The 25,256-nt window shown below is 59.9% G+C and overlaps 7 protein-coding genes across 7 annotated transcripts; all 7 read right to left on the bottom strand.

The window, feature by feature from the left end:
* Positions 1–1,123: 1,123 nt before the first annotated feature.
* LMJF_14_1490 (putative inositol 5'-phosphatase) lies at positions 1,124–3,661 on the bottom strand (the record flags this gene model as incomplete). Its single annotated transcript, XM_001687698.1, has 1 exon — positions 1,124–3,661. The coding sequence occupies one exon, from the start codon at positions 3,659–3,661 to the stop codon at positions 1,124–1,126; it is 2,538 nt and encodes an 845-aa protein (XP_001687750.1).
* A 1,363-nt stretch (positions 3,662–5,024) lies between these two features.
* LMJF_14_1480 (putative glutathione-S-transferase/glutaredoxin) lies at positions 5,025–5,960 on the bottom strand (the record flags this gene model as incomplete). The annotated part of the gene is made up of 1 exon (XM_001687697.1): positions 5,025–5,960. One exon carries the CDS (start codon positions 5,958–5,960, stop codon positions 5,025–5,027), a length of 936 nt encoding a protein of 311 aa, XP_001687749.1.
* Positions 5,961–6,720: 760 nt separating this feature from the next.
* LMJF_14_1470 (conserved hypothetical protein) lies at positions 6,721–8,175 on the bottom strand (the record flags this gene model as incomplete). Its single annotated transcript, XM_001687696.1, has 1 exon — positions 6,721–8,175. One exon carries the CDS (start codon positions 8,173–8,175, stop codon positions 6,721–6,723), a length of 1,455 nt encoding a protein of 484 aa, XP_001687748.1.
* Positions 8,176–9,588: 1,413 nt separating this feature from the next.
* LMJF_14_1460 (conserved hypothetical protein) lies at positions 9,589–10,011 on the bottom strand (the record flags this gene model as incomplete). Its single annotated transcript, XM_001687695.1, has 1 exon — positions 9,589–10,011. One exon carries the CDS (start codon positions 10,009–10,011, stop codon positions 9,589–9,591), a length of 423 nt encoding a protein of 140 aa, XP_001687747.1.
* Positions 10,012–10,741: 730 nt separating this feature from the next.
* Positions 10,742–12,799, bottom strand: LMJF_14_1450 (conserved hypothetical protein; the record flags this gene model as incomplete). The annotated part of the gene is made up of 1 exon (XM_001687694.1): positions 10,742–12,799. The coding sequence occupies one exon, from the start codon at positions 12,797–12,799 to the stop codon at positions 10,742–10,744; it is 2,058 nt and encodes a 685-aa protein (XP_001687746.1).
* A 2,445-nt stretch (positions 12,800–15,244) lies between these two features.
* LMJF_14_1440 (conserved hypothetical protein) lies at positions 15,245–18,037 on the bottom strand (the record flags this gene model as incomplete). The annotated part of the gene is made up of 1 exon (XM_001687693.1): positions 15,245–18,037. One exon carries the CDS (start codon positions 18,035–18,037, stop codon positions 15,245–15,247), a length of 2,793 nt encoding a protein of 930 aa, XP_001687745.1.
* Positions 18,038–19,982: 1,945 nt separating this feature from the next.
* On the bottom strand, positions 19,983–25,250 carry LMJF_14_1430 (conserved hypothetical protein; the record flags this gene model as incomplete). The annotated part of the gene is made up of 1 exon (XM_001687692.1): positions 19,983–25,250. The coding sequence occupies one exon, from the start codon at positions 25,248–25,250 to the stop codon at positions 19,983–19,985; it is 5,268 nt and encodes a 1,755-aa protein (XP_001687744.1).
* Positions 25,251–25,256: the final 6 nt, after the last annotated feature.

Genomic DNA, 25,256 nt, shown 5'->3' with positions numbered 1-25,256 from the left:
CAGGAACGGTTGAAGGCGTGTCGAGTTGGACAAAGAGAGTGGGGCCGTGGCCCTGCCACGCGTAGGAGAGAGTCTGCGGGGCGGGCAAGCTTTCCTTGTGAGGATTTCAACACGCACGCCGCTCCCCTCGTGGCAGCACACACCTCAGCGCGTGTGAAATCGCAGGGCCTCGATCCCCAAAATGTAGGGAGGAGTCAGAGCTATCGGCCGCAGTTGATGTCCGCAGTCAGGGCCTCGATATGGGGCTGCATCGGAGCAACCCGCGGCAGCGAACACGCTTGCGCCATCCATAGGATTCGGCAGCGTGTCCGCGCGACTCGAACGTATATGCTACCCCCGGCGCTCACACCGCCAACTGGTGTGGGAAGCCTCAGCCGCCCCAGAGAGAGATGCACCATCGGTATCGGCCAGGATGCTGAGAGGAGCGGCTCTGGGGCAACCTGCGAGGCGGCCGCGGTGGGTAGAGTTCGAGGCCGAGGCAGCGCTCAGATGGCCGAGGTGGGAATCCTGTATCGCACATTCACGGCTACCTCGCACCACGACATGGGCCAAGAGTCCAGAGGAGTTTCATGGATGTTGTGTGGCACAGACGGGTTGCGTTGAGAGGCACGAAAGAAAAACGTCGAATTCGTGTGGGTGGCGTGGGTGGCCTCCGCGGTTGGTCGCCGTGGCGGAGAGGGACTGCGGTTCCCAACGGACGGCGAAGCCAAAAGCGATGGGTCGAGCACTGGGTGGAGATGAGGAACGGCTGCGACACCACATACGACAGGGCCCGATGGCGCGCATACCTGGTGCGAGAGAAGCGGCTGGCCAGGATAAGAGAAGAAGAGGACGCGTATGCCGAGACAGGGCATGCTCATTGTGCATGTGTCGTGCAGTGTGTTCAGGGAACCGCGTGCAAGAGCGGCAGCAAAGCGAAGCCGAACGCACCTGCACGGCGCCGACGGCCCATAAACTGGACGCCGGGTGGCTGGTTTACGGCTGTCAGCTAGCATGTGGTGACGTTTTGCAGGCAAGTGCACAAAGACAGAGCGCCCACGCCGAAAACAAGCAACAAACGGGAACGTATAAGCAGCCGTAGCCGAACAGAGACCCGGGAGACAGAAGCGCGGCGCCGTCAAACTCAGTTGAGGCCGCGCATTAAGCTGGTGAGGCCGCGCTTGAGGGATGTACCAACGTTTTTAACGGCGCCACTCATAGTTTTGGAGTCGCTCGCCGTCTGCACCGGGTACGCGTACGGGGCAAGGACGCAGTTGTTGCTGCCAAGCGGGAGGTAACCCTGCTGCCGCAGCAAGCGCGCCACGTCTACAACGATGCAGAGGTCGGGGTCGAACTCGATGATGGCGAGCCGCTCCGTTCGCGGGGGAGGTGTGCCGTTTTCCGGCTTCGCGTCCTCCAGTGCCTCCTCCGGCGGCACCCCGCCGAGGGTGGATTGCTGCAGGGACTGCGCCAGATCGTCTCGTTCATGCGTCGTCGACGCTGCAGACAGCGTCACGGTGAACACCAGCGCCCTGCTCTCGATGGGCGGCAGCTGGCACACGGCAAGTTGTGGCATGACGCGGGTGTCCCACGCGCGCCGCACCGCCGCGTCCACCTCCCTCGTGGTGACGTTGTCGGGAACACCGAGCACAACGAGGGCGCACGCCCACTGCGTGTACGGCACCGGGCGCAGAAGAAACGCCGGGCTAATAGAGGGAAAGTGATCGCCCCGGTTGCGCCCCAGCAGCACCTCGATGCCGCGCAGCTTCTTCCGGTCCTCGAAGACGTTCTCGAACTTGCGCTGTGTTGCAATCACAGCGTTGTGCCCTTGCAGTCGCATGCCGCAGACACCACGCAGAATGTTGCCGTGCATGGCGGCCGAGTTCGTGTACAGCATCGCAACACAGTCGCCGTTGTTCACGAACAGCTCCGCTAGCGCGCGAACCATGAGGGGCGGAATGCGCTGTGGATCGCGGGCTTCGTTCCACGTGTTCATAAACGGCTTCGGCACCGTCTGCTTTGCGCCCGACATGGGCGCAAAAGCCGCCGCGTATCCGCCCTCCTGGGCGACCTCCTCAGACGCGTCCAGCCGTGGCACAGGCGGGCTGTCTTGGAAACTGCCGTGCGGAATACGTTGGGTGATAAGCATGGCGACGGAGAGCTGCAGGCATGTTAAGAAGCAGGCGAGGTTTGTTCGGTCAAGCGAGTCGGCGCAGTTGAGACGCACGAAGCGTGACTGCGTGATTAGGCGAACAACTTCGCCGTTGCCGTGAATCATACCCACCGTCATCATCGAGTCCGCTGCTGTGGACGCGGTGGCGAGAAATTCCATTGAAGCCTCCCAGAAGGTAGAGGTGGCAACATCGATGCCGTACTCCTTGACGAGGTTGAGCCAGTCGACGTGGACGAGGTCGAGGCTGCCGCCGGGAAACGATTGCTTGATGACAACGTCTGATGCCCGGACGGCATCGAGGAAGTGCCGCGCCAGCACATCTTCGCCGCTTTTGGGGTGGAGGCGCAGGAGGTTTATACATCGCACTTGCGGATTTGTCGCGGCTTGGCCGTTTGTATCCAGCAGCATCACGTGCTTCAGCTCCTGGAACATGTGTGCAAAGTACGTCGCGCTGCCACGGAGGACCTCGGCCTTGTCGCTGCTGAAGATCATCGTCGGCTCGGAGAGCGACATGGTCATCTGCGTCGTCCAGTGCACCGGGATGGTGCCGCGCAGGAATGAGTGGCGTGTGAAGGTGACGGTGTCGGGGCCGTGGTGCTTCCAGAGAATGTACTCGTAGTAGTGGTCGTTGCCGGCGCCGTTTGCCGTGTTCAGGCCACGGCTGAGGTACCGCGGACCCGGGTTGACGTTGCTTTGCCTTCCCAGCAGGACCAGGTGCAGCTCGGTGCCGTCCTTGAGCGTGCAGACGCGCTCTCCAGCGAAGCCGCGCACCAATACAGAGCACGCCGCTGTCAGCGAGCAGGCAGAGAATGGCTCGCGGAGGTGGTAGGACCAGTCGCAGGACATGTCCGGTGGCGCACAGTTTGCCGGCTTCGTGAACGGAAAGGGCAGCATGACGTTCACGTCGTCACTGTAGTAGTAGCCTTTGCAAAAAGCGTACTCCTGAAACTCACGCAGCCGTACCCGGTCCGTTGGGCTCACACGCACCGGCGCCACTCCAGGTATGTCGAACGGCACCCACGCCGTCCCCGTCACACTATAGATGACACCCGCAAAGGGCAACGGCACCGCGGCCGTGACGGCTGTGGCGACAAGCACGTACACCCTGTCAATCGTGAGGCACCCAAACAGCGCCGGGTACTCCTGGAACGACGTGAAAGGGCCGCCCTGCTGCTGTACCTCCGCCAGCGAGGCAAAATCCGTCGCTGGGAACGCTAGTGAGCGCTGCAACTGACCACTACCGTTCACCTCGAGGGGTATCGCGATGGCGTCCTCCACACTGTCCCGCTTCGGCATATACATGTCTTCGGTCTGTCGAGGATCGGGCGCGGTCGGCGTTGTCGGAGGAAGGGCGTCAAAGAACATGAGCGGCTCCAGCTCAACCTCGGGCGGGGGCTTTGGCTTCGGCATCACTACAAAAAGGTACTGCACGTTGTTCTTCACGGCAATGGCGCACCGGTGGCGGCCCTGCGACCCCGCGGGACGAGCAGTGGGGCTGTTAGCCTGCATCGTGCGCGGCACCTCCCATACAAGCGTGTGTCACTGCCACCCAACCCGTGGAACGCACAAGCTGTGCGAGGAACAGCGGAAAAAGGAGGTGTTGGTCTACTTTGGCGGCCTCCTTGCGTGCATCAAGGCGTGCAAGGGAGCGGGAGCAGTGCAGAGGGAGACAGAGGGAGGGAGAGATGTGCGAAAAAGGGAGACGTGCAGCGCTGTCACGCGTCGGCGGTGAGGGAGAAGGAGACCGAGTAACAACACGGACAGCGGCACCACAGAGTGAAGGCGCGGATGCCAAAGGGGTAGCTGTACGTGCGCCACTGTAGCTTCCACGAGAGTGTATCTGGCGCGATCTCGTGCTGGACTGCACCCCTTCCTTTCGCTTTGATCAACAGCGGCTGTGACGGAGAGGCGAGAATGGCTTCGAGGAAGGCAACCGAGAGACAACGAAAGGGCCAGACGGCAGTCGAGAAAGGGGTGAGAGGAGGGCATGTACGGATGTGTGGTGAAGTAGGCGCGGCATCATCATGGAAACACGAGTGTGCCCTCGCAGCGCGAAAGAGATTGCCTGACATGCAGTGACGCGGATTCTCATGGCCTTCAAGATAGGACCATGGCCATACGTCCATACCGCATCCGCACAAGCACCTTTTCCATCACGCTGCCGTTCACTGTTTTGTCGGAAACCGAGAACCGTGCGTTCCACAGCTGCTGTGCGGTGTCTGCACAAGGCCTTGTTGTGCCGATGATGCTGGACATTTATGCGAACCGCTTGTGAGTAGAACGACAGAAAAAGGACAAGACACAAGTTCGTCGGACCCAGACGCACACACGTGCAGACATAGTCAAACATCCCTGGTCGGCCCGCCCGTTTGATTACCATGTGAGCACGTGTTAGAAATGAGCAAAGAGAAATCGAAGACATGCAAGGGCAGCTGCGTGCCTACTGATGACCATCGCCACAAAAGATTCCCCACCACCACCACGCGCGCCCTCCTCCCCTTTCTCGTCTTGAAGGACAAGACGAGAGGACGCGCTTCTCTTGAGGGCGCATTACATGGTGCAAAGCAAACAACTGGAGAAGCCCCGCATTGCGGAGGGAGGCAGGAGGGGCGCAGCTGCTAGACGACAGCTGTGTTGTATCATCCGTGGCGCGTCGTGAGGGAAAGAACGTCGACGTGCAGAGGCGGAAGCCGTCCCACACCATTACACTGCCGATGCTCAGGTAAGAGCATGGAAAACAAAAATGAGGAGCCAAACGTGAAACAGTTTCGGTGTGTCGATGAGTGGGTGTGTGGCGTCGGAGCCGAGTCAGCGTACATTTGATGGGTACGCAGCTGAGCGACAACGGGAAACGCTGTCGCGAGCAAGCACGCTAGACCTTTCCCATGAGCCTGTCCATCGCCTCCAGCCATGGGCCGATCTGTGTCTCAGTAACCATCTCGTTGTAAATGCGGTGGTTACGGACCGACTGTAGAACGCCATAGGTGTCGAGGTCAACCAGGTCCGGCTTTCTGCCGCCGTGGAAGGTTCGCGGCTTCTTGGATTTGGGGTCGACGAGTGCCTCAGCAGTGAACCGGTTGACCTCGTCGTGCAGGCGCTGCTTCGGGTCGTCGTCGGGTTTCATGAGACCGGCCTTCACAAGACGCGGCTTGGTGACCATCATGGCAACCAGGTACATCACAGGCGCTCCAATCACCTTGAGGAAGAGCTTGTTGGCGTAGGGGATGGTGTCGCAGCTGTCGATGTAGGAATAGCCAGCCCACGCAGCGGGGAGGGAGTGGTTGAACTCGAGAGTGACAAAGCGGACGAGAGAGCTGCGGGCCCACGTGCGCCACTTGTTCACATCCTCATCCTTTAGCTGGCCACCAAGACCCATCTTCTCGCTAAGCGTGTCAACAATGATTTGCGAGTCGACCAGGTACGACCTGGCGCCGGCCTCGGACTCGAACCGCAGCTGCGGCACCTTCTTGTACAGGCTCTCCGCCAACTCCGTCTTGAACATTGGCTCCACCTCCACGCACTCGTGCGGGATCTTGTTGTAGTCCAGAAATGCCTTGACGGTGCCGCACCACGGGCAGGTGGTGTACCGGTAAAACTGAATGAGGGGGTGCTCTTTGGGGTCGCAGAGCTTCTTGAAGGCCTCGTCTAGCTTCGTGGCGTCCTGCATTGCATTGAAGGCTTCCGCGGTCACGCTGCGGTTGTCGCGCAGGCGCCGCTGGTACATTGTGTACCCAGCACCGACCCCCACAAAACCTGCCACCGTCGTGCCGACGAGGACCTTTCGGGAAAACGTTCCCCTGCCGAACATGATGTCGTGCTGGAGAGAGAACAGGGCGACAGGCACCTTGTCAGGAGACACAAGAAACAAAGGAGTATGGGTTGGGTGGAAGGTTCACGGCCACAGGAAGACGTTATGCGCTCTCGTCTTTTTTTCGCTCGATCACCCGAGAGATGCTTTTTGTACAATGGGTCAAATACTTCACCGTGGTTGTCTGTTGTTTTTCGGTGCGTGTGCTCGCGTGTGAGCACCGCGGCGAGCGAAATGTAGTTGATGCGTTTAGCACGTGATGGGATGCGCGGGGAAAAGAGAGAGAGGGGGCGCTGCTTGGCGATCTGCGAAAAGGGAAATGCGGGGTGGGCGGGCGGAGGATGCCATTGCGCGCCCTCGGGAGAGCGCGCGGCAATCGGTAGCACGCTGGCACCGCTGTCAGTCAGCGTTGATGCAGCCACCCGATGACGAAGACCTAGTTATGTATGTATGTGTGTGTGTATGTGGGTGCTTGCCTTATGGACCAGCGCAAGGATTTGGTAGTTACCGCGTAGAACACGGGGTGGGGCTGTGTGCGCGCCGCCACCCCACACACTTACACACAGAGGCCAAATCGTCAGGTTTCGCTGCGGAACGGTTGCGCAGATCTCCAGACACACAAAAAAAAAACGAAAGAGACTCATACGCCTCCACAGCGTTTTTCTTCGCTTCTTGCTGCCGCTGTCCACGTGCGTGCCTGTGTAGATGTCACTTTAGACAGGAGGTGAGAAGCGCAGAAGGCAGGCGGTGGCACGTGAACTCAGCTGCCGTAGCGAGTCGAGGGCATGCCCTCAACCCACGATTTCTCGTGACGGCTCCAGTGCTCGTCGTCTGTGTGATTGAGCCCACTCACGTTGACGAGAGGCTCCTTGCGTAACTCTTTCTCCAGAGCCATCTCTGCGAGCGAATCGTATCGACGCTGCCGTCGTGTGGCAAGGTTGTGAAGCCTTCGGTACTGCCGGCCATGCTCATCTTGGTCGCCGTGCACAATGGCGTTCACTCGGTTAGCGTAAGTCTTGCGCGAGAGTTTCGTGTACCGCTTCTCTGGCTCGTCCAGAGAATCGAGCAACTCCTTCATCCCACCGTGCATACTGCTTCCTCCGGCGCTTGTCGCCATCTTCTTTTCGTCTGGAGACATGAGGAAGGTCCGCTCCGCCTCGCTCTGCCGCCGCTTGATCTTCGCCTTGGTAAGAGCGTCCTCATTGAGGGGCCACTCGCCACCAGTCTGCAGACCGTTTTCGACGTGCTGTGCGATGAAGGCAATGCGCTGGCTAAAGTCCTTTACGGAGGAAGGCCACAGCTCGTAGCCGTCTGGCTTACGCATCGCCATGCGTCGTAGTGCCGCGGCACGCTTCTGGCGCTTCCGCTGCAGCCAATGGAAGCGCCGTTTTCCCTGGCGGGCGTCACGCAGCTCGGCCAACGTGAGCGTCTCCTCGGTAGCTGCAGAGTACTCTTTTGCCGCCTTCAGCCGCTTCCACTCGCGCAGTCGCGCATCACGCGGCAGCCGCGCCAGACGCACACGCAGCGCCTCATCATCCTCCGTGAGTCCAAGCGATCCGTACTTGACACGGTCACGGATGCTGTAGGGCAGGGCGTGCACCCAATCGGGAAAGTAGCTGTCGTCATCCATCATGAACGAGTCGATGCGCGAGCTTGGGTACACGCCATGCTCCTCCACTAGCCTTCGCTGGTGCTGCTCCACCGCCTCCTCCTCTGAGTCAGCGGAGCGCAGTTTGCGAAAGAGCTGGTAGAACTCGCGCGACGTGGGTGGCTGGCCAAACTTGTCGGCCATGTGATCACGGCGATCCACCTCGCGCCGCATCAAATTGCGCATGGTAGTGCTGTAGTCCTGGCTGCCGTGACTGTCCTCGACGAGAGCGTCGTCAGAGGAGCGAACCGCCTGTATCTCGGCCGGCGTCTGCGGCAATCGACGACCCGCATGAAGCGCTTCCGCTGTACGCGTGTCGAGGTTCAGATGGTCCATCATGGTGCGCTGTTTTTCCTCCTTCAGGAGGCCGCGCTCTTTCCGCCTCGTCTTTAGCATCGCTGTCAAGTTTGTCTTGCTGCGGTACACTTCCGGTTCCGTAAAGCTGTCTCCCCTCTCCCGCTTTGTTAGCGCCCCCTTGTTCAGATTCACGCCACCTGCGCTGCTTCGCTTGGCGAATGCCACATGTTGATAGGGCCGGAGCAGCACACAGTACCCCTTCGAAAACATTAAGCACACACCTGCCGCGCAGTGGTTGCGATACGACTACCGCAGTTGCGAATAGCGCTCCCTATTTGCATCTTCACGACCAGACAGCGCGCCATGAACGACGAAGAACAGCAAAGGAGAGTGAAGCCCGAGAGGTGAAGGTTAGAGAGCGCCATTGGCGCGCATGAGGACATGGTAGAAACAACAAACATACAAAGCCCAGCGGCGCGTGCAAAAAGTGCACCGTATCGAACGGGAAACGGCGCGGTTCTTCGCAGGGCGTCCTGGGAGAGACTACCGCGAAAGCCAACAAGAACGAAATGCGGCGGTGCGCCGCCCCCCGCCCTCCCCCCCCCGCTGCACCTTACAGAGGGAGTGGTTACGGGGGAAATGTGTATTCAAGTCGAGGATCACAACAGCGGCCACCAGATCTCGTTTTCTCGTCTTTTTACATTTCTGCTTCCCACAAAATGAGGGATACCTCGGCGCGTGGCATTCAGGGCCTAGTACTCTACTCTGTGTTTGTTTGCGTGTGCGGCGGTGGGGTCGGGGAGCCGCCACCACCCACACTTTATCTCTGCAAAACGCCGAACCAATTCTGATGGTGACGAGGACGAGTACCTACGGCATGGGGAAGCGAGGTCGATTCACCGAGACTCATGTCCACGGTGAGGACCTGGACGGCGTAGCCTAAAAGCGACCTGTCTCAGTGAACACACTTGTCGCATCCACATCATGGACAAAGTGTCAACCGGGCCGAAACGCATCTTACAAGCCCCTCACACCGCCTCCTGGTGGTGGGAAGCCGGAGCCACCCGATGGGGATGCACCGCGTGGCGACGGGCATGATGGGAGGAGCGGCTGTGAGGCACGGGGGAGGGGGTAGAACTTGAGGCACAGGCTGTATCCCGATGGTTGTGTCAGTGCATCGCTGCAACGCCTGTCTGCCGCTGCTTGGCACCGCTACAAGGGCCGGGGGCAGGGTGTGGCTACGGTCCGACTCAACGGCAGAACGAGCACCTGCAAGAGAGAAAAGAGAAAACGTGTGTGCTGCGTTGTTGTGTGCGCCTTCGGCGTCGCCTGCGAGGCGGTGAACGACTGCAGAGGCCAATGCGTTTGAGCCGCGACACGTTGCAAGAGAAAACAGAAGGACGGGGGGACAACGCTGTGCTGCGTCAGCCGTGCTCCAGCTTCCTCCCTCTCAGAGGGGTCGCTTTTCACACGGCGGTCGAGCACGCAGACATGCCCAACAAAGCAGTCGCACCGGAGGAGAGCGGGAGGTGAGCTGATATATGCCCGTGCCCAAGATCATGCGCCATGGGAACGTGCAGGAGAGACGCACGCCGTCGCCACAAGAGTTGCTCGGACATCACAGACAAGCACATTTAGCACTCATGACGAGGCCTGCATGCAAGCCTGCGCGACGGCGCCCGCTCATTCGATGCGATTTGCGTTGACCGCCTGCCTGCGCTTGTGCTGCGCGCTACGGTAGCAGTTGTAGCCGTTAACCGTGGCCAAGCAGATGTTCACCAACGCCAGCGAGCGACTTCCAGAGTTCTGGGGCTGAATGAGTAGGGCGTAGACGAACCACACCATACCAGTAGCGCAGAGAGCAGCGCTCGAGTTGAAGTCGATCTTCTCCACCGGCGGATATCCGGAGACGATGCCGTAAAGGGGGACGATCGAGAGCGACCACTTGAACAAGGGGGCGGTGTTGTAGATGGAGTTGAGGTACGCGATGACGCGGTTCTGTTCGTACGGGGCGAGAAAGTTGAAGATGCGCCCCGTTCCAACCCAGCTGTGGAACGCCTTGGGAAACAGCTTCGGGATCGCTTGACCAGTCACCGTAGAAGACATCTTTGCTTACCCAGCGGCGGAAGAGCCGGAGGTGAACAGAGCTGACGGTATGGAGGAGAGAGTATAAGAAGAAGCGATTCCACAAGAGAAATAAGATGGCGAGGTGGGCGAGAAGGCAACATAAGCTGGGGCATATGCGTTACCGGCAGCACGAGTTCAACGCATAGAGAAACGGTCAAGCAAAAGAAACAAAAAAGGGGGGGGTGCGCGGGGACGGCAAAGAGGCGAAGAGGGAGGAGAATGATGTGCGCTATGGGCGGCAGTATACTCACACGAAAAGGGCTCGTTTCACGGCTTACAAACGGGCACCACTTGACACGCATCTTTTACAGCACGGAATCCCGTACACGATGGTGCTCTTGCGTATGCACACATTCGTGCATCTGCTCCGCCGCGTGAGTTGCGCTGTTGGCCCGCAACGGCTACAAGAGATTATGACGACGTCAGCGTTTTTTTGTACTGCTGTTTGCACTCGTCGATGTATGCTTGTCGGGTCATCTTTACCTCCCTGCTGGAAGCCGAAAGTGGCCAAAGCAGAAAGCGTCCCTGTGCCGCATCCATAGGAGCGTCAGGGCAAAGAGAAGCGTCGGCAACGAGAGCGCCACGAGAAAACGTAGGCGTCCCCGCTGCCAAGGTAGTCAGCGTTGGCGGCAGACGGGGAGAAACGAAGAGAGGGAAAGATAACGAGAGTCTTCTCCGTTTGTCTACGCGCGGCTGCCCTTCGCCCACCTCACAACGCTTGCTCATACTGCAGAAGCGCTTCTTGAGCAGATATGTATTGCTCCCAATCGGCGGCAGACACCTCGACCTGCTCTGCTGCCGCGAGGGGCTCGGCGGCCACCTTGTCCAGCTGCACGAGCACCGTAACGGGCTGCAGGCGACGGGAAAGCATCGCATAGTGAGGTGACGATTGGGGAAGGAGGAGGAGCAGCACGTACAGCGTCTGCACCAGCGCCGGGCATGCCGTGGGGTGCAACAGGGACACGCGCAAAAAAGTGAAGGTGGACGACTCTAGCTGCTGCACCAAGTGATCGAGCTGCACGTAAGTGGCAACAGACATCTCGCCCTCCCCGAGATGCTCACAGATGTGCCGGGTGAAGACGAAGTGACGACACAGCAGCCCGAGCGAGAGCAGCGCTACAGCGTTGTAGCGCCAGCACGGCAGCAGCGTCGAGAACATCGCCGCCGCGTTGGTGTTTGTCAGCCCGCGGCGCAGCAGCGTCCGAACATCGTCAAGCTCAGGGAACGTGGCCAGCATGGCTTGGAGGGAGAGCACCACCTTGCTCACAAATCGCAAGTCGGTCATGCAGGACAGCGCGCGTGCGAAGTGGACGAGCACGCCTTCTCTGAAGTCGTCCTGCTCGAGCCCGCTGCGCAGCGTGTGTAGCCGGCGCACTACATCGGGGAAGCGCCGCAGCAGCTGCCCGTCCTGATTGTGGTGAAGCAGCCGGTGCAGCACGAGCTGCACCAACTCCGAAAAGTGACTGTTGTTCGTGAGCACGCATGCCACCTCGGTGCCTCGAAGCGCCACGTTTTCTGGAGCGACGTCGAGCAACATGGTAATCCTCCCTAGCACGTTGCTAAGTAGATTCTCCGACGTCGCAGGTGCAAGGTGGTGCAGGACAAGGAGCCATTCGAGTCCACCTATGAGCGTCTCCTCCCCAGCACCGCTGTCAAGCAACTCCAATATGCTCCGCAAAAGCACATCGATCACCCCGGCCGACACGCCGTCCCCCACGGACACAATCGCGTGTTGCACCTCCTGGTTTGTGGTGACGGCCGCCGCATGCGTGGAGCCATCGACCGAGCTCAGCGCAGGCAGCGTCGCCTGCAGAACACGGGACAGGTTGAGTTGGAAAATGTCGTCATGAATTCCGAGGTGGACGAGCTCCGACAACCACTCCAGGCAGAACACGCGCGTCCGCGCAGATGTTGTGTCGTGTACGCATGTGCACAAGGCGCCCACGACCTCGCATACATCCGCTGCTGTGTCCGCGGAATAGCGTTGTGAGACACTGTGCCGGCATTCACGCAGGATGTGAAACACGTTTGTGTCGTTGCTGACAGAGGCAGCGAGCAGCACGCGAAGGAGCGACGCCATGGAGGTGGCGAAGTGGCAGCCGGGCAGTTCAAGCACAAACCGGAGCCACTGGAGGATCCACTGAGACACGGCCGCGGCCACGTCGATCACAAGCGGTCCCGACGTCGATATGTAGTTGCCTAGCGTGTCGGACACAAAGGAGGCAAAGGTGTTCATGTCCACCGCAGAAGCCCCGCTGCGGCTCACCGACTCTTTCAGCGTGCACGACACCTCCTCAGCTAGCAGAAACACGCGCTTGTCGCGGTCGCTCACGGCGATGGAGAGTGCAGTGAAGAGGTCTGTGAATCGCGCCCCAAATGCTTCTGCCCCGTGATGGCGCACAAGCTCGTAGCATGCTTCGATGGCGGCAATGCGGACGATCGGGTCCGCGTCGCCCATGCTGCGCAGCACAGGATCCAGTAAGTGCATGAGCAGGTCGCTGCCCAGTGGTTGCGGCGGAAGACCAGCACACACCGCACGTACGCATAGGAGGCCAGCCCGGCGGTAGACTGCTGCGGTGCTGCGCAGCAGCTGCTCTTCGACGCCGCGTAATTCGAGCACTATCACTTCTTCTGCTTCGGGGGTGGGCACATCCTTGTAGAGTTGTGAGGTGCGTGATGTGATCGCCTGTGCAGCCCTGGTGCGGGCATCGGCCTTCCCTTCGATGAGGGCCTTGCGCGTCGCTTGTAAGGCGAGTGGATCAGTCATACTGTGTGGACAGAGCTGAGGAACAGCGCGCAAGCACGTACACCCGCACACGCACTCAGGAAGACTTCACTGTTAACCATCATGCATCGACAGTGACCGTAATGACAAAAAAAGCAGTCGAGGTGAACGACAGGCGCGAAAGGGGAGGAGAGAGATGCAGCGTGCACGTTTGAGACCAGGAAAGAGGAAGAGGGCGGCACACGTGAAGTTGGGACGGCATGGAGGTCACAGCGTCGGTGCTTTGCGCTGCGCCCGGGGTGGGGGGAGGGGGAGGGGGAAGAACAATCAGCCACCCTGGACGCTTTTTGCGGCGTGTACTAAACGGGAGCATGAGGGAGGGGTAGAACAGAGCCTTCTGCATGCCGGCCCCTCACATGCGTACATCCCACCACCCACCCGCACCGGAGCGAGTCACCGTTTGCCGCTGCATTACCACATCCGTTGTGTGGGCAAGCCTGTGCCAGGGAGGAGGAGGGGTCCAGAGGTGAAATGGGTATCCTTGTGGTCAGGTTCATAAAAAGAACAAGTCATGGCTTTCACAGCTGCGCATGCGACACAGTTTCTGGGCGCGCCAGGCAAGGGCGCACACACACAGAGAGAGAGAGAGACAAAAACAGAGAACGAAGAGACGAAATCAGCAAAAAAAAAATGACAACATGTTGAACAAGAGAAAAGGAGGGAAGAGGACGAAGACATCGACCGAAACGTCCATCAAGGGCCGAAAACGCCGACAAAGTGAGACAGGCTAACCCCGCCCCCGCCCACATATATAAATACGAACACGCGATGAAAAAAGGAATCAAAGATCAGAAACAAACGAAGATGTCCGCTTGCGTCGAAGGAGATCAGGCCTGACAAAGAAAACAGAGGAGATGGAAAGAGATGACAAAAGGAAAAACATACAAAGGATAAGGCAAGCGACAAGCAGAAGAGGGCGGGGAACCGTTCCAAGAATCCCTGCTAACACACAAACGAGAGGCAGGAGGTTGTGGCGTTTGTGAGTGAGTGGAGCTGCATCCAAAGCCCATCTAAAGGAGAGAAGGGGTTGGCGTCCTAAACGAAACTACGGTAAAGTAAAAATAACCGAAACGATAGCCCTCTTCCTTCCTTTTTGTTCCGCTCCCTCTCATTGCTCTACACTTCTCGTTTGTCGACGTGGCCGTCTTTCTTGTCCCTTCGATTTCGTTCTCGCGCTAACTATGGCAACCAGCCAGCAACTACGAGGAGTCGCCTTACCGCGCCCATGATACAGAGCACAGGCGTCTGCTCCGTTCGCTGTTCTGCTGGGGTTTACTGAGACGATCGAGAGAGAGTAGAGGCAGCACCCTCCTCAGCCTCCACGGTGGCTGAACAAAACGATTCGCTTTCGGCCTCACCTCACCTCTCTGCGCCGCACGGCCAACATCTATCCTACAATTGCAATGATACACATTCACGACAACGAAACGTGAGAACAAGAGCACACACACACACACACAGCTCGCCGACGACACACAGAAAGCGAAAGTAAAAATGACAAGTACAAAAACGCACAAAAAGAAGGATTCCGTACAGGGTATGCGAAAGCCACCACAAAAAAAAGGGGGAGAACAAAAGAGCGAACTCGAGAAGGGTACAGCGAGCACAAGGTCTCGCTACGTAGGGAGGCGTGCGATGGGGTCAGAACGAGGGATGATTTCGCACGATCATCGAGATGTGCAGGGAGAACAATCGAAACAGTCAAAAAGAGAGAAAAAGAGCATGCTCACGGTGCTGCGTTCTTCACCCTCTATCAGGCCACCACGATGGCCACAAGAAATAGGCAGCGATGTCGTTTAACGCAGATACACAACCGGGTCACGCTCCTACCACCACTAATACACGTGAAGCCCACATCCAGAAGAGAATCGGCCGACGCAGAACGGTGTCGCGGAGTTGTCGGCAATCGCACACATACATACAGACCCGCACACACATGCTGTCACACACAATCAAGCATCCACGAACAAGCACATAGAGTTGATAGGAAAGGGAAGAATTCAGCCTCGGAGAGAGTACAGGGAAACCACAACAAGGAAAAAGGAAAGGGAGCGCAGAGACGAGCAGGAACGCTGCCACACTGCCATGCAAACGCACACATGCACGAAAAGGCAGTCAAAACCGGCACTGGCAACCACAACAGCAAATCGATCCGGCAACATAACGGGCAACACCAACAACAGAAGCATGTGCGTAAGTGCGGCCGTTAATAGATAGTCATGTACATTCGGTGCATTTTGCATGCATGTCCACAGGAACCAGAGGCAAGGGTTGAAGCTCAGACGAAAGGCAGAGGGCTGGCCCCCCCTCAGTGAGCACCACTTCCACAACCGACTCATTCTTGCCTGCGCGCTGGAGAACTGTTGTGGTGTGAGAGGCGCACGTTCGACGACGAACGTGTGCTATGCCGGATGCTGCTTGGCAGTCCTACTGGGAGCTGGGGGATAGACCACGCGTGCTTGAGCGGCGAGGGGTGCTGCTACGGCGCACCGACTCCTCCTCGATGCGCGACTTGCACGTCTCCAGCTGTCGAATGCTCTCGATGTTCTTCTTTGACAGCTTAGTCTTGGAGAAGGGAATGTGCTGATCTGTTTCCGGAGCACCAGACGGATACCATGGCTGCTTGTAGCCACTGCGTTTGGTGGCAGGCGACACCCACGACGGACGGCGGCGCTGCCGTCCGCCGGCGGTAGCATCGTAAGCCGCCTCCGCCTCCGCCTCCGCCTCCGCCTCCGCCTTCGCCTCCGCCTCCGCCTCCGCCACCGCCGCCGCCACCGCCGCCGCCTCCGCCACCGCCACCGCCTCCGTCTCCGCCACCGCCGCCGCCACCGCCTCCGCCTCCACCCCCGCCTCCGCCTCCGCCTCCGCCTCCACCTCCGCCTCCGCCTCCACCTCCGCCTCCGCCTCCGCCTCCGCCTCCGCCTCCGCCGCCGCCTCCGCCTCCGATGTAGGCGTGCCGGCAGACCGCGACGCGGCGCAGTAGTGCTCAGCCTCAAACTCGCCGACCTCCGACTGATGCGCCTCTTCCGGCTCGTACTCGTGGCGGTGCAGCTCTCCGTGGTGCTCCTCCTCTTCGGGCTGCCACACCTCTTCCGACGCTGCTGCAGGCCGCTGCAGCCCCTCTTCCCCCTCTTCGGGCTCTGACACCTCTTCCAAGGCCTCTTCAACCTGATGCTCCGCATCTTCAGCCTCCTCGGGCTGCAGCTCCTCCTCGACTTCCGGCTCAAGCTGCGGCTCTTGCTCCGCATCCTCTTGCAGCTCTTTCTCAGACTGGGCCTCTTCGAGGTACTCCTGCTGCTCTGGCGCTTCTTCTTCCTCCTCGTCGGGCCGCTGCTCTTCCCGTTGGCTCCTCTGCCATTGAGGCGTCTCATGCGGCGCGGCCTCGTCGACCTCTTTCTCATAGAGATCCTCGTTGATGCTCATGTCGCGATCAGCCATCGGGGTTGCTCGCGTCGCCTGCGGCTCCTCCTCTTCGTTCTCTTCCTCCTCTTCGTCTTCGTGCACGTTACTCTCATCCATCTCGGCGGCACGGTGAGCTTCCTCCTGCTCTTCGTCCTCCTCATCAGCACCCCTGTAGGCTGCTTCCTCGGCAGCAGTGCGCTTCCGGTATATGTCCTCCCCCACCGGCAGCGGGGCGTGCAGACGCTTGTAGCTTCCAACGACTTCGCCAGCTTCTTCGTTGATGTTCGCGGCATGGAACATCTGAACGATAACCACCCCCTCATCATCGTCGTCCAGCTCGCACTGGCCGACAGAAATGAGGCGATCCTTCTCGTACACCTGCACTTCCACAACCTTCTGAGCTGGATCCACCTCCACAAAGCGGACCTCCTGGTTCCAGTTGATGACGTTGTTACCGTCGGAGCCCTGGACGGCCGGCGCCTCCACGGTGACACCCTCCAGCTCGCCAGAGGCAACAGACACGTAGCCCTCCGCTACGGGCTCGCCGTCACGGCGCACAAGGTTGAAGCCGCGGACGACGGTAAAGAACAGCGACTCCTTCTGCACCGCCAGCAAGGAAGGGTGCGGGTCCAAATCATCCAGCGGTTTGTTCACCCACTCAACCTCGATCTCGCCCCAGAGAGCGTCTTCTTTCGACTTGGACTCAATCAGCAGCACTGCGTTTCCCTTGTTGTACAGACGCTCGAACTCCAGCGGCACCGCGCCGATGACGAGAAGCTCCTCCTCCTCCGAGGAGCTCTCCTCCTTTTTCGGTACGCATACAAGGATGTGGCCCAGCTTCCTCTCGGTGTTGAGCTGCATAACCTGCGACGGATTCCCAGGGAGGTAGTAGTAGCCATCCTTGCCGTAGTAAGGCGACAGCGATGGCTCTGGCTGAGTCCCAGGCTTGTAGAGCACTGACTCGGAGCAGTTGTCGTCCGTGTCGCGCAGCACACACAGGACACCGCCGGTGTACGGCTCCGCGCCGTAGTCGGTGAACTGGAATAAGTGGTGAACCACAAAGGTACAGCCGAGCGGCACGCTTAGCGTCTGCTGCTCGATCGCCTCCTCGTCCATCTTGTCGTCGGCGCCGCGCAGGTACCAAGAGGCCACGATGGTGCCCAGCGGACCTTCTTGGCAGCTGCCGTAGCCAGTCTGCATGCTGCCCTCCGGCATGATCGGCAGCGGCTCCTGGTCGCCATGGCTGCGGTCCTGCAGGGCGCTGCACGGGATCACCACGCCGCCGATCAGCCGGTCATTCTTCTCGGGCAGCGCATCGTTCACGACGAGCACCTCCAGTGGTTCGTTGTGGTTGATGTATGGGAACTCGAAGAGCTCCTCCCACGCTACCATCACTTCCTTGCCGCGCAGCACCTTTTCGGTCTGCCCCTCAAAGGCACCACAGCGCACGATCACGGAGATCCGGTCATCGTGCTCAGCGCTCACGTGTCGACCACAGTGGACCGTGACGATCAGCTTCGGCACCTTCTGATCCTTCTTGGCGCGACGCAGGTCATCAATTGTCTTCGGCGGTGGCGGCACGCTCGGGGCTGTCTCGACCAGCTCATCGTCCTCCATGATTCGTCGGTATGCCTTGCGACGGACATCGCCTGAGGGCAGCGGCCGCGCACGCTCCTCAAAGACGTCGAGCTGCATGAGGCGGCGACGTTCAGCCTCCTTGGCGTCGCGGGCCTCGCGCAGAAGACGCTCGCGCTCCTCACGCTTGCTGAACTCGCTGCAGCACGGGCAGAGGTAGATTTCTGGCATCTGAGCGTACATCTTATCCGGCGGGAAGCCGACCCGACGGATGAGGGAGGTCGCTGTGTCATCCTCGTAGGGTAGGGCCTCACCGAATAGTGACATGATGCGAGAGGTGCTTCGCTGACGGACGAAAAGAGGCGGGTGAGTTTGTGTCGGGATGCTTTGGCTTTCTGTTGGTCGAAGGGGATCCAAAGAGAGCGGGAAACTACAGGCGACAGGGGCACCCTACGGAAGAGGCCGGGTCGTGTGTGTGTGTGTGTGTGTGTGTGTGTGTGTGCGTGCGTGTGCGTATACGCGTTGGTTCCCTTGGTTTCCTTTCTGGGATGTTGCCGCCGTCGAGCACAGCCGTTTGCACAATCGTATGAGTGCACGTGTGTGTATGGGCACGCAATGACAACAAAAAAAAAAGCGAGCCCGCGCACAACACTCGCTGGCACACGTAAGTGGAGGTATTCGAAGACAGCGACTGAAACGGAACGACAAATATGTGCGGTGGAAAGGTGTGGAAGACACGAAGTTCGTTAGTCGAGTAAAGAAAAGAGAGCGTGAGCGAGATGCACGAAGGAGCAAGGAAGCGAAAAGACAGATAGACAAGTGCGACAGCTTTGTCCGCAAAATCAGTACAGGGGGTCGTAGTCGTTATCGTTGTCGTGGTGAGGGTGGGGAAGGGGAGTGCGGCAAACACGGCAGTGATGAAGGCAACGGCGCCGATGTTGTCTGTCGAGGTGGGTGGTATTGGTAATGGAGAGCCGAATAAGAAACGAGAAACCAGCAGAACACAAAGACCGACCCACTCACTCAAATCAACAAGGAAACGAGCGATGTAATAATAGTACTTACAAAAGACGAGAGAGAGGCGAGAGGGGTGCTGATGCGGCAAGGACGGCAGATGACCAAACGTCTTTGCTACACGCTGCTACTTCTGTGTGAAGTGCGAGCAACGGCAACAGACATGGAAAAAGAAACAGCGACAGCAGAAATGGCGGAGAGCGCAAGGAGGAGAAGAAGGGAGAGAGCGGAGATGGCCGATAGGGATGACAAGAGTAGCAATGGGAGAGCCAAGTGTACATTTATCGATAATGCAGCACCATTGTGGAGGAGGCGGGGGCGTGTGGCAATAGAAAGAGAGAGAGTCGCCAGCAGAGCTGGCAACTCCACAAAGAATGATCAACATCGCCGAAATGGAATGCCGGAGGAACATAAGATACCGCGAGAAGCGCGACTGTAGTTGGGGCGAGGAGCAGTTGAGGCGGCCGCTTCTGCTTTACTCGTTCGGCGCTGGGCTCTGACGCTCGCGGGTAGAAACAAGTGACGTGGGGGACAACGCACACAAGGGACAAGGGCCTAAGCGTCTTTCGTTGTTTACACCAAGCTGGAGAGCGACAGAGAGTCGAGGGGGCAGTGACTCGGTGCTTCGCCGCGCGGGGGCATCACTTTCGCAGTATAGCGAAGTGCCCCGCAGTATGGCGACGTCGTTCGAAAAACAGCGCACACCAGAGAGCTGCAAAGGCACATGCCGACTGCCATCTCTTCTCATGAAGAAAAAAAAGATCGAGGTCTATACATGGGTACATCGAGTGCATAGTTCGCGGCAAACCGCCACGGCGGCACCCACATAGAACATGAGCGGGGAGGGAAAGGGTAGGCTAGGCGGCGGGGGCCACTACATGACGCCGACAATCGCTTGCGGCTTCCCGACGTTTCGTACGTCCTCGCTACAGCGGCACCGGTAGTCCATCGTCGCCCCTTCGAAAAAAGTGAAAGCGCAGGAGTAGGGGAAACGCTGCGTGAGAGAAAATAAGGACAGGGCGCAAGAGCGGCAAAGTGCCGTCGCTCGAAAGGACCGCTGTGGCGGCTGGAGTGTGCAGAGATAGGCGCTGGTCACGAGCAGCCGCAAAGAGCGAGGTAGAATAGTGTCGGCGAACCTCGCGGCATGGAAACCAAACACATTGCTGCGCCGAGCCTATATCATCGCTTGACTATAGACGTGTCCACCCTTGCGTTTCAACATGAGGATCTCGGCCGTGAGCGCATCTATCTCCTCCTGCTGTGCGGCAATGAGCTCGCGCAGAACGGCACGCTCTTGCTTCGATGCGACCGTCGTGCCGCAGTACTGCTGAACCGTCTTGGAGGTAGCTTGAGACAACACAGAATCTACGCGCTGACGCTCCGTTTCGAGATCGCCGAGGTTCTGGAGCAGGTTAGTGTTTTCAAAGACTTTGTCTTGGAGGCGCGTGCGGAGTTCGGCAATGTGGTTCTCGACCTTCTTCACCGATCGTGCCCACTTCAATTCAAGGTGGTGCAGCTCTTCCTTCTTCGCCTCTATTGCCCAGCTGGACCCGCACGTCTCCAGCATCTCTAAGTCGACGTACTGGCCAAACCGAAGTAGCATCACCTCGTTCACCTTGTTTTGCCATTCTTCAAACACGCGATTCGAGGCCGCGCGCGCCTCCTTCAGCGGCTGCAGCTCCGCCGTCAGTCTCGCCACCTCGTCACGGCGCTCTATCTTCTGGTCAGCCAAGTCAAAGATGCGCTGTCGTAGCGCACTCATCTGCTCCGCGGAGATGACAACTACCGGCTGTTCGGGGAGGTGCGATGGTAGCCGCGCATCCTCTTCAAGGCACCGCACCTGACTCAGGCGGAGCGGCACTGCTGTATACAGCATGTTCAACTCCCTCCGCTTCTTTTCCTCGAGCACCTGCACCTCGGCTCGGCACTGCTTGACATGCTCCGCCAGCTCCTGCAGCCGCTGCTCGCTCTGCTCCAGCTGTTTGCGGATGTTCGCCACCTCTGCTTTAGCCGCGTCACTGGCTTCCGTCAGGTCGAGGCGAGATTCACGACACTTCAGCATGCCCTCCCACGCCTCCACGCTGCAGTTGGGCGGCCGAACCTCCTCGCCGATACCGTCGTCCTCATCCTCGTCGTCATCGCTGGTGATGTCGTCATCGTCGTCATCCCCATCCTCCGGACGGCGCCGGCGCTTCAGCTGCCGATAGTAGACTCGCTTAATGTACGTCAGCTTGTCACTTGGGCAATGCTCGTCGATGTACGCCTCTGCTGCCTGATTGGTGGATTTGAGCTGCGCGGTGAGGTGGCGGATGCGGTCCTCGCTAGACGCCACGTCCGTGTGCTGAGATGCAATGGCGCGCTGCACCGACTCCCGCTCCTGCTTTACCGCCGTCAAGACGGCGCGGAGTTTTTTGTCCTGCGAGCGAAAGATCAGCAGCAGCTGATACTCGCGGTGGAAGAGGGTCAGACACCTCGTCATAAGGCACAGATCGACGTCGAGCGCCGCGCGACGCAGCCGCAGTGACTCCAGCTTGTCATTGAACTCCGCCCGCACCGCCGCCATGGCGTCTTTCAAGCGCCGCATGTCCCGTTCCAGCACGGCGCGCTGCATCTCCCGCTCCTCCTTCTCCTCTGGAGTGAGGGCTACATTGTGGAGCTTGCCCTTCAGATCGGCGTCCATGCGCTCCCGCATCGCCAGGCTGCCCATGGCACTCTGCCGTGAGCCTCGTCCGAGGTAGGAGGAGAAGTGGCTGCCCTTGGAGCGCTTTTGTGACGTGATCATAGTCCCGGGCACGGCGCCGACGGTCACCGTAGAGGAGTCCCGCGAGCGCTCCGGCGCTTGCGCGCCGGCCAGGTCCGCGCCAAAACCACGATGCGCCTTCATCGCCTCCGCTTTGGCCCGTTCCTCCGCTTTCTGTTTGTTGTACGCCTCGAGCTTGTCATGGTCCATCGTGTAGAGCGTCTCGGGCTCCTCCTCAACAGTGAGGGATAAGTGAGGCATTTCAGGCGAGGCGCACAATCCCAGCTGGAACAGCACCTTCCCGTAGTCCTGGCGCATCCAGTTGAGACGGGCGAGGGCGTGCCGCTTCTCCTCGCGTAGCTTGAGCAATTCTTCGTTAAAGGAGGTCTTCATGTGCACAATGTCCTCCATCAAGTGGATCATGCGCTGCAGCTTGGCAACCGCCGTGGGGCGGTACCGGTGCTCGCCTCGGTACGCTGCATCTGTGCGAAACGTGCAGTCACCTCGGTTCTTGAGGTCCATCGCAATCTGCTGCTTCAGCGCTGCGTCGTCGATTGCTGGGTTCGGCTTGCAGTCCAACAAACGCGCATAGCCGTCCCGCCGCTCTTGCCGCTCGCGACGGCGTGTGTCCATTTTGTCGAGCTGCTGCTTCACGGAGGCGCCGATGGTGGCCATTCCAACCAGATCGTCAGGCCGCTCGTGAGCGGCGGCGGCGGCGTCGACGCCGGCTGCCTGAGAGTCTGCCGCAACTGCGGGTCCTGTCGCTGGTGCGTCTGCACCGGCGCCATCCTGCTCGCTGTCACTTCCCCCGTCCTCTTCCTTCTCTACGTCCGACTCCCCGTCGGACTCGGCTAGCTGGCGAGCAGCCGCGTCCAGTTTGGCGATGGACTCGTGTGGGTCGAAGAGGCGCAAGGAGGCGACGGAGAAGCCCTCTTCGATGGCCGCTAGTTCAAAACGGTCGTAGAGCAGATTGTCAAGGAAGCAGTTCTTCAGCTTGGCCGTCTTGACATCTTCGCGGGCGGTGGGCAGGATATACTCCTTTTCGGCCTCTCGCACTCGGCGCTGCTTCTCCGCGTCAAGGGCGTCCTGGAGCGACGCATCGAGTTGCATTTCGTCCCTGTTAAGCCGCTGGCCAGGGGGCAACTGTTCGTTGACGTGCACCAGCTCAGCGTACGCGTCGCGCACCTTCTCCAGCTTATTCAAGAAGCGCTGCAGCTTCGCCTCCCTCTCTGCTGCGGCCCGAGCTGCGTCGTCCGCCTCTTTCTGCTCCTGCACCGACAAAGCGGGTGCCTCGGCAGCCCCCACAACCTCTTCGGCCACCGCCACAACCGCGGCGGCGGCGGCTGCCGCCGCAGAAACCATGCCGAGGGCTGGTTCAACGGCTGTAGCGTCACTGATAAGAGGTGGCGAAGCAGGCGGAGCTGCGTAGCCGTCTCGCAGCTGTGTCACGACAAGGCCGTCCGTGCCGATAGAGACAACCATGCTGCCGTTAGGAGAGAGAAAGGCGCCGGTGACGGCGCCACCCGTGCTGTCGTGCGCCGCGCCGAGCAGAAACACCTGCGGACGACTTGCAGCCTCCCGCAGCAGTAGTCGGTTGCGGTCTGCACACACGACAAGAGCGCCGTTGGGGCTGACGAAAGCCCGACGCGGCACGCAGTCTCGGTAGCACACGTTTAGCGCTGGGTCCTCGACGTAGTCTGGTGGCTCCACGCCGGTGGGGGGCAGGGGCGGCAGCTCCAAGCGGTTCGCGTAGCGGATGGTGCCCTGGTACACGTACGCAAGCTCCTCCTTACCCATGCCAATCGCAAAACCATCCCCTGGGAGTTGCACGACAAAGGCAATCGGCCATGGCCCCACATCCTCCTCCTCCAGTGCTGCCGCAGCGGTATCGTCCACCAACTCCAGCTCCTCAACTTCCGTCTTTGGCGGTGGCAGTTGCCGCTGGCGGATCGCCACCAGGTCATACGCACACGGAAACTCGTACCCCTCGTCGTGGTCCACGGAGCCTGGTGCTGGGGCGTGGATCGAGAGTAGCTGGCCACCCTCGAAGCCCAGCAGGCAACCACCGTGGCCGCCTACAGCCTGCGTGTCCCATGCCGCACTTGTGGGGTTCGTCAGTGGTCCGACACAATAGCCCACAGGGTCGAGCGTGCAGGGTGCCGTTTCCACGCTGAAGAAGAAAACGTGCCCGCTGGGGGAGATGCTGGCCACCTGGGACGCGTCCTCGTTCACGGCCAGCGCGCACAGCCCATCCGCGTGCGCCTTCCACTGCCCAGCCACCCGAATGCTGCAGCTACCTTGGCCGATTTCAAGTAGGCGCACCGTGCCGTCGCCAAAGCCAGCCACCGCGAGCATGCTTTGCGCCGTCGAGCGCGGCACTAGCACCTTTATGTCGGCCACCGGCACCGGGTCCTTGCGCGGATGGCGCGGCCACTCCATGCGGCACCGCTCTGCGCAACACACATAGTCGATGCAGCGCACAACGCCGTCCATGCCGCCGGTGAGGACGACATGTTCGACGGGAGACACCGCCGCGCAGGTCAGCGGAACACCGTTCAGCCGAAGCCGCACCTGCCCCGCCCGCCCTGTCGTATCTAGTTTGCCATTACGCAGGGGGTAGGGCAGTGTGGCGATGGTGCCGAACTCGTCGAGGATGACCCACTGCTGATGCTCTTCATCGAGCGTGACGGAGCGGATGCGAAACGCAGCCGACACGCACACTTCATGAAGGCAGTTCGGCGCGTAGTACGGAGGCAGTCCCGTGCCCTCCGCCACCTCTAGCTCATGAAGATCCCAGTACCGCATGTATCCGTCGTCGCCGGCCGTTACCACGTAGCGGCCCTGTAGAGAGACAAAGTGGATGGCGCCGTCGTGACATGGCTGAATATCGTGAGGTGCCTGCCCCAATCCCTTGGCCCCGGGCTCATCGACGGCAAAGGCGCGGGCAAAGGTGCAGGCGATGAGGTCTCCCTCCCACAAGAGGAGGTCGCCGCCGTCGGACCCGGAAAGCACCTTGCCGTCCGCCAAGATCACAAACGCGGCGACGTCGGATATCTCGTGACGGCCAAACTTACCGAGCGAGCCCTGCAGCTTCTTCCCGGTGAAGGTGTCCGCCATCATCCAGAATTTGATGTGTCCAGCCCCGCCCGTAACGAGAAGTGCGTCGTCGAAGCGACTAAAGGCGACGCTGTACACGTCGGAGTTGAAGCACTTGCTCCGCAACAGTAGCGAGGTGTTCTCCCAGTCCCAGATGGCAAGGGTGTAGTCGGGCGCACTTGCGACGGAAGCGAGGCGGCTGCCGTCCACGTTGAAGGCGAGCGTGCTATACCCCACCTCTGCGCCACCTGCAAAGGTTTTAGATGGGGCCCGAGAGGGCCAGCCGTATGCGCGGAGAAGCGGGTTTGCGGGGCAGCGCTCGCCCACTACGTACGACGTACCGCCGGGGTGTACAGCGACAGCGCCAACAGCCCCATCCTGGGGGCCGTCTTGCGACTCCACTGCGCCGGTGTCGACGTGCACGAAGAGCACGAATTTGCCACCACTAGTGAGCAGGGTGTTGTCACCGAGGTAGGCGACAGCGTTGAAGTGACGACTGTCAAAGCCGCAGTGTGCGAGGATCTTGCTGCTGGGTGGCACACTTTCCGGGTACGTGTGCAACGGCTTTGCCCGGTTTTCAGCATCCGCGGCCGCCGGCGAGGCCATCGTTGA

This window comes from Leishmania major, chromosome 14 (genome assembly GCF_000002725.2).
Source record: "Leishmania major strain Friedlin complete genome, chromosome 14".
Classification (NCBI taxonomy): domain Eukaryota; phylum Euglenozoa; class Kinetoplastea; order Trypanosomatida; family Trypanosomatidae; genus Leishmania; species Leishmania major.
This window is presented reverse-complemented; position numbering and strand designations above follow the sequence as displayed.